Source organism: Dysidea avara, chromosome 4, assembly GCF_963678975.1.
Source record: "Dysidea avara chromosome 4, odDysAvar1.4, whole genome shotgun sequence".
NCBI lineage: Eukaryota > Metazoa > Porifera > Demospongiae > Dictyoceratida > Dysideidae > Dysidea > Dysidea avara.
In genome coordinates, this window is record NC_089275.1 from 39,313,283 (window position 1) to 39,321,071 (window position 7,789).

A 7,789-nucleotide genomic window follows, 5' to 3' on the forward strand; every position below is an offset into this window, starting at 1 on the left:
ATTTAATCTGGAATATTCCTCAATTCTTTTTGCTAAAAATTATTCCTGAGTTATTGCAGCATAATGGATGCTCTTCTATTCTGTTTGTAAAAACTTCTAATTTTTCATGATTAACTATCACCTCTAATGAATAGGGATGTGAAAAATGTCACCAGAGAATCCATTGAGTTCATTGATGAACTTTTATGTTAAATTAAAATTGATATGCCAGGGAATTTTTACTTTATTAGCTACCGTTTTGAAATTTTAAAATGCTGACCTTGCAGAAATCTGTGCAAATGTAAACATTGATTTTCAGATTCCTCATGCTCTAAGCTTTCCAAATGTATAGGTTTGCTAATCCCCATAAAATTTGAACAAAAGTACATAGTGGACCTGACTAAAGTGAGCACTCTGCTTTACTGTCTTGGGGAAGAAGCTGATGATGTATTGACCTCAATGAACATTACCCCTGAAAACCGAAGATATTTGCAGACGTCATCCAAACATTTGATGAGTTCTTCAAAGTCCGGAAGAATGTGATCTTCAAAAGAGCCCCGTTCAACCAATGCTCTCAAGGAGAAACAGAAACTGCAGAACATATCATTACCTCCTTGTACAGCCTTGCAGAAGACTGTGAATTTGGCAGCCTCTAAGAACAGCTGATTCATGACCGAATCGTTGTGGGTATTCGTAACTCCTCACTCTCAGCAAAGCTGTAGATGGACTCAGAACTTACCCTTGGAAAGGCAAAATGACTGGTCTGTTAACAGGAAGCTGTACAAAGACAACAGGCAAACCAGATGGGGGAACTCCCATCCAAGCTTTTACGTCTCGGAAGCCACCCTGCAAATAGCCAAAGATTGCACCTTCCTCAGCCTGTCAACTGTGGTCCAAAGTGCTCCTACTGTGGAAAAGGGCCTCACCCAAAACAACTCTGCCCAGCCAGGGAAGTGGTGTGTCATAAATGCAAGAAAAAAGGTCAGTTTGTCACAGCAAAGCAGTTGCTACCCTTTCTGAAGAGCCACCAGAGGACTATGGCTTTCTAGACACTAAGTGAGACAAAAGGTACTTCATGGACTGCTCCAATCAGAGTAAATGGTCACGAAATAGTATTTAAACTGGATACTGGAGCTGAAGCTACTGCAGTATCAATGAAGACATTCAAAACCCTCACAAACATTCAACTATTGCATACAGCTAAAGTTCTGTGTGGACCAAACAATCAACACCTAAAAGCATTGGGCCAAGCAACCGTACAACTCACAATGGGAGATCCTGCCAACAGTCAATCTATGTGATAAAGGACTTGAAAAACTATTTATTGGGACTACCAGCAATCACAGCCTTACAACTACTATTTAAGGCTGATAGCATACAAACAGGAAATGTTCAGCAGAGCTTTCCTAAATTATTCCAAGGCTTAGGAACTATCAAAGGAGATTTGCCAGATTCAGTTGAAACCAAATGCTAAGCCTTATGCTCTCTACATTGCAAGAAATGTTCCAATACCACTCTGAGGGAAAGTCAAACAGGAGTTGGAATGCATGGAGATCCAAGGTGGACAAACCAACCCTTTGGTGTGCTGGAGTGGTGGTGGTTCCCAAGAAGTCCAATGATGTCAGAATTTGTGTTGACTTGGAGCCTCTCAATGAAAGTGTTCTCAGAGAAACACATCCTCTTCCTGGAGTAGATGAGATACTGGCACAACTAACTGGAGCTACCGTGATGAGCGAACGAGACGTAAACAGTGGATTCTGGCAGATACCACTTACAAAGAAGTCCCATGAGTTGACCACATTTATTATGCCATTTGTTATAATAAATTATCGTTTCATATTTCAAGTGCTCCTGAACATTTTCAGAAAAGAATGAGCACTGTCCTTGATGGTCTAGTAGGCGTCCTGTGTCTAATGAATGACATTCTTATTTTTGACAAAGACCAGATGGAACATGATGTTAGACTGATTGCAGCCTTGGAAAGAATCCAAGCAACTGGTGTGACACTCAACAAGGACAAATGTGAGTTCAATGAAACCTCATTGACTTTCCTAGGCCACACTATTGATGGAAAAGGAATCTCTCCTGATCCCCAGAAAACAGCAGCAATCAACAAGATGGCGCTGAAGTCTACCACTGAGCTAAGACATTTCTTGGGGATTGTCAATCAGCTGGGAAAATTTCTCCCCGAATTGCTGAACTTTCAAAACCAATGAGAGAACTACTCAGCAGCAAACGAGCCTGGAACTGGGGGGAGACAGCTCAAGAAGAAACATTTGCCAAGGTAAAGCTGAACTAACAGCACACACAGTTTGGCTTTGTATGACCCACAGGCAGATACAAAAATTTCTGCTGATGCATCATCCCATGGGCTTGGAGCTGTGTTGCTACAACAACAAAACCAAGAATGGCGGCCAGTAGCATATGCTTCTAGTTCTATGTCAGAGACAGAAACTAGGTATGCTCAGATTGAGAAAGAAGCTCTTGCTATCACATGGGCATGTGAGAAATTCTCTACCTACATCCTGGGAAAGCACATCAGTATTGAGACTGATCACAAACCTCTAGTTCCACTATTGGGAAACAAGTACCTTGATAACCTGCCACCTAGAGTGCTGAGATTCAGTTCAGACTGATGTGATTCAGCTACTCAATTCAACATGTACCAGGGAAACTTCTGTATGCTGCTGACACACTGTCCAGAGCTCCACTGAGAGAAGAATCTGATGCTCAACCCTACAGAGCCAATCTGAGGTAGAGTCATTTATTAATACTATTACTTTCCATTTGTCAGCTAGCCAACAGCAATTTCAGGAGTACCAGAAGGCTCAGCAGCAGATCCAGTTTGCTCCAGAGTCATCACTTACTGCAAGTCAGAATGGCCAAAATGCTGCAATGATCCTGAACTGAAGCCCTACTGGGCTGTCAGAGGCAACCTCACTCTTCATGATGAGCTATTGCTTTACAGAGGACGAATAGTGGTTCCAAAGCAGCTACAAAAACAAACCCTTCATAAGATTCACACTGGACATCAAGGCATTGTGTGAGGTCGCCTCAAAGCAATTTCTTCAGTTTGGTGGCCAGGTATTTCAAAATAATTAGAACCCTTTGTACAACAATGTCCTGAATGTGTAAACTGACTCCAAACCCCAGGGAACCTCTGATGTCTACTCCTTTACCAAAACACCCTTGGGAGAGAGTAGCAGCCGACGTACTGCAGCTCAACAGCTCAACATACCTTTTAGTTGTGGACTACTTCTCAAGGTACCCAGAAGTGATAAAACTCAATTCCACCACATCAAAAGCTGTGATCTCTAGCCTGAAATCAATATTCTCTTGCCATGGTGTTCCCTCAGTGCTAATGAGTGACAATGGACCACAATTTGATTCAAGTGAGATGAAAGAGTTTGCCAACACTTATGCTTTCCAACACATCACAAGTTTCCCTCACTACCCACAGAGCAATGGTCTGACAGAAAGGACAGTGAAGACAATGAAATGCTTGCTAAAACATACTACTGATCCACATATGGCATTGCTTAGTTACTGATCTACACCACTGCCATGGTGCAATTACAGTCCTGCAGAGCTATTGATGGGAAGAAAAGTCAAGACTGACATACCCCATACAGCCAGCCAATTGACTCTACAAGGGCACTTCATACCAGACTTTCAACAAAAAGACAAGGACTTTAAAGTAAAGAACTATGACCATCAACATCGTGTGAGACCAACTGACATTTACCTGATAATTCATCAGTGTGGGTAAGAACTGGCAACAGTCAGATAAAAGGAAGAATTGTATCCAATGCTGACACTCCGAGATCCTATGTTATATCTATACCTAATGGACAAGTGTGCAGAAACAGACAACACCTTAACCATAGACTGAACACAACTAATGACAGCGCTCCAGACATTCCTGATAGCTCAACAACATCTGATAGTACAGAGCCTCCAAGAGACAGAATTATGACTAGAACTCAAACAGGTATTGACATTAGATCTCCTAACAGACTGAGGTATGACTAAGTTCAGAAGGGAGATGTGACATAATACACACACTAATTAGATAGAAGCCTGCAACACACACCGTTTACTGTGTACACATAATTGGCTTGTAATTTTACACATGCATTAACACATTATTTTATGGTAACCTTGTAATAGGCAAACACAGTTGTTTTTGCAATATACTAACACTTTTGTAAACATGTGTATCTATATGTATTCATGTTGAAGTATAAACTGAGTTGTGTTGTACTTGTATTTATTGTTGTTGCTATATCGCTAATAAAGACTGTTAACTATATAATCCATGACACTACATAAAGAAGCGAGTACTACGTGAACTTATCTAATTTCCATTCCAGTTCACCATTCCATTCCACTATTCCAGTCCACCATTCTATTCCACTGAATCCAAATGCCCCAATATTACAGTATATGGCAGTGCCTAGCTATCCTGAGGGTTGTTGACAGAAAACCACCGACACTTGCATTTAGTTATTGTCATAACTGTATTTTGTTAAGTTTCGGAGTTTCATAAAGTACAGGTGGGCTATAAATATAAAGTACAGTTTGCATGTTATGTGTGTTTGTTTACAATGTAGTATAGATGTGTATTTAAAAATTGTCATATTTGAAATGCTTTCATATCCATATGTGCAAGTGAATAATAGGGAATGGGTATCAAAGTTTTGGCCTAGTATGGTGAGTAGTTGCACTGGTAGGCTTGAGTCAATGATAATTCTTTGAAAAGAGTCTATTATGCTTTTGGGCAGTGCTTGAAAATCCAGCCTATTATGCTCAAAATTATGCTTTCAAAATCAACATTATGCTCCAGAGTTGGCTGTACCATTAGAGTATAATTATTAGTCTGTGTTAGAGTAAGTGATTGCTCTATTAGAGTATCTAAATCTTATTTCCTTGAAGTGCGACTAATCAGCCAAGATACAATAAAAATAATAATGCACATGTTCTTGGTATGAAATGCAGTTTGCTGTGTTCATGTTTTGCTATATTTTTGGCACATACATTGCACAAAACTCTTGAAAATTGTCCTACTATGATGGCGTAATTCTTGAGGCTTTTGCAAGCCAATCATGCTTGAAATTATGCCGCATAGCTGTTGCAAGCCTATTGATTGGACAGCAGAAAGAGCAAAGAAATCATTTATACATAAACCATACCACTGAAAATAAACTACAGGCACTTAAAATTCATTTCCATAACTTTTATTTACATTGGTCTACAGAGTTGAAATTCAGCTAGTAATGTTCACTATGAACCCTTGTAAGTGTGAAGCCATCAGTATCACTAACAAAAGATCACCAATATCTTTTACTTATCGTATTGGACAGCAACCAATCAGTTGGACGTCAAAAGTCAAATATTTAGGCATTTTGATTCAATCCAAGCTTCATTGGTCAGATCATTGTAGAAAAATAGCCCACAAAGCCTCTCTCTGCTTAAATCGCCTTCGCCAAGCCATGTTTAGTTGCATAGCTGCTACTAAATCGTTAGCTTACAAGGCCCTTGTACGACCTTGTTTAGAGTATGGCTGTTCCGTCTGGTCTCCACATACATCCAAAGATATTAATGTACTTGAAAGTGTTTAGCGTAGGGCAGCACGTTGGATTCAGAGTAAGTATGATCCTAATGTTCATAAGTGGACCAAGAGCAGTGATGTTTGTTTAAAAGAGCTCAGATGGCCTACATTAGCACTTCGTAGACAGTATTATGCTATACTAATGTTATATTCTATTCTTCATAATTTGACACCTATTACATTTACCAGACACTTTGAACTTAATACTCTTCCTACCAGATCCCATCCTTTGACACTGATATCCAAAGCCTCAACAATAAATGCTTACAGGTATTCATTCTTTGTCAACACACCTTTTCTCTGGAACATAATCCCTTATCTACTTCCTCGGCCATGTCTTTTAAATTAAAACTTCGCCGATTCTTATTTTCTATGTAATTGTACTGCTTTGTCTTATTTTTGTATTTATGTTTATTGTACGGTTTCTGGTGTATTTGTGTTTATTGTACGGTTTCTTTTTGTTTTGTTGGGGACCACCTTGTACAGGCACTTAGCCTTTTGTGTACTCTGTCATTGACGAAATTGATAATTATACAACCAAGTACTAAGAATAATACGAAATGCGGTTAAAATTATGTCATAAATAAATAATTAAATAAATAAATAATGAATTAATAATTAATGTTTGAGAAAACTACGAGGCCGAGACATAAACTAACCGGGGATCGATTTGCCTGTGAACGAAGGTACAACCGTATAATCGTTGCGCCTGTTCGTGCTGATGACTTTAACGTACGTGTAATTCTATATAACGCCCAGCACCACACCCATGCTTTAATTTCAGATTGCGTGAAGGAGAAGATTAGCGAACAGGCACAAGTAATTGTAGGAAGCCAGAGGCCACCTTACACGTAAACAACAAGATTACAAGTATGTTCAGGTGGCACATTGAGTTCCAAGTCACCATGCCAGGTGCCAGTGGACACGTTTCAGGTGATGAACAAGATTAAGGGTATGTTAACATGATCAGAACATGATTGTTGTGTATTTGTATTATTTTGTATACTTCTGTTCTGGCTTGCTAGCTGAATTATTTCCATCTCCAGTGTTCAATGCCAATGATACATTGCTGCGTACAGTTCTATGGTACAAACTGCATTTCCTGTATGTTGTGCAGTATTGTGTTACACATCATTATGCCATTGCCACACCATTAATTTACCGGCACTCAGCTACCAGTAGTTTTGTATTGGGCCTGGCAAGCTATTGTGTGGAGAACGTTAACGCCGGCACAGTTTTCACTGAGCTAATAAGTTTGTGTGTGAAAATACATAACTTTCAACTTGAAGCCTTTCAGTGCCAGGAGTGAGATCACTTTGTCACAGAAGCACAATACTTCTAACAACATGCCCCATTAATAGGTTGTCCCGTTGGTGATTGTACTTGGTTGTATTTGCCCCGGGGCCTAGTTATACAACCAAGTAGTAAAGATAATACGAAATGCGGTTAAAATTACATCATAAATAAATAATAAATAATGTTCTTGAAAACTGCGAGGTCTAGAGACATGAACTAACCGGGGATAGATTCGCCTGTGAATGAAGGCACAAACGTATAATCGTCGCTCCTGTTCGTGCTGATGACTTGACCATACGTGTAATTCTATATAACGCCCAGTACCACACCCTTGCTTAATTATTTACAGATTGTGCGAAGGAGAAGATTAGCGATGTCCGTGCAGGAGAGCCAGACGCCACTTTACGTGTAAAGAAGAAGATTACAAGTAAGTTTTTATGTTTGTAACATCTCAAGTCTCCATGCCAGCTGCCAGTGGATTCATTCACGTAAATAAACAATACAAGAAAACATTAAAACATATGCCACGCTCTTTACAATACAGTTCAATATAAAATACAAGTAAACAATTTTGTCTTGTGCAGCTGGCATGGCGAACTTCCTTTGTGTTGGTGTCAGGCAATTCAATACCTGCTTGATCTTTTTTGCCTTCACCTGGCGTAGCTACTAGCTAGGCTCTGGCTGGCTTGGCTGTCTTTCTTTATCTGGTTTATCAGGCTTGCATACTCCTACAGTATTGTGTAGCTATCTCCTGCAAGTTGTGTATGCATAATTATAGTGTGTCACCCATCACTGTGCCATTGCTACACAACTGATGAACCCTATATATGTAGCTCTAGTTGATGTTGATATACTGTGCTGTATATTGGCTAATAATTTTTATCTGGTGAGATGTTGCCTATA

General features: G+C 39.6%; 1 protein-coding gene across 1 annotated transcript; it reads left to right on the forward strand.

The window, feature by feature from the left end:
- Positions 1 to 2,191: 2,191 nt before the first annotated feature.
- Positions 2,192 to 4,011, forward strand: LOC136253852 (uncharacterized). The gene is made up of 5 exons (XM_066046513.1): positions 2,192 to 2,263; positions 2,313 to 2,566; positions 2,626 to 2,733; positions 3,133 to 3,446; positions 3,740 to 4,011. The coding sequence occupies exons 1-5, from the start codon at positions 2,192 to 2,194 to the stop codon at positions 4,009 to 4,011; spliced, it is 1,020 nt and encodes a 339-aa protein (XP_065902585.1).
- Positions 4,012 to 7,789: the final 3,778 nt, after the last annotated feature.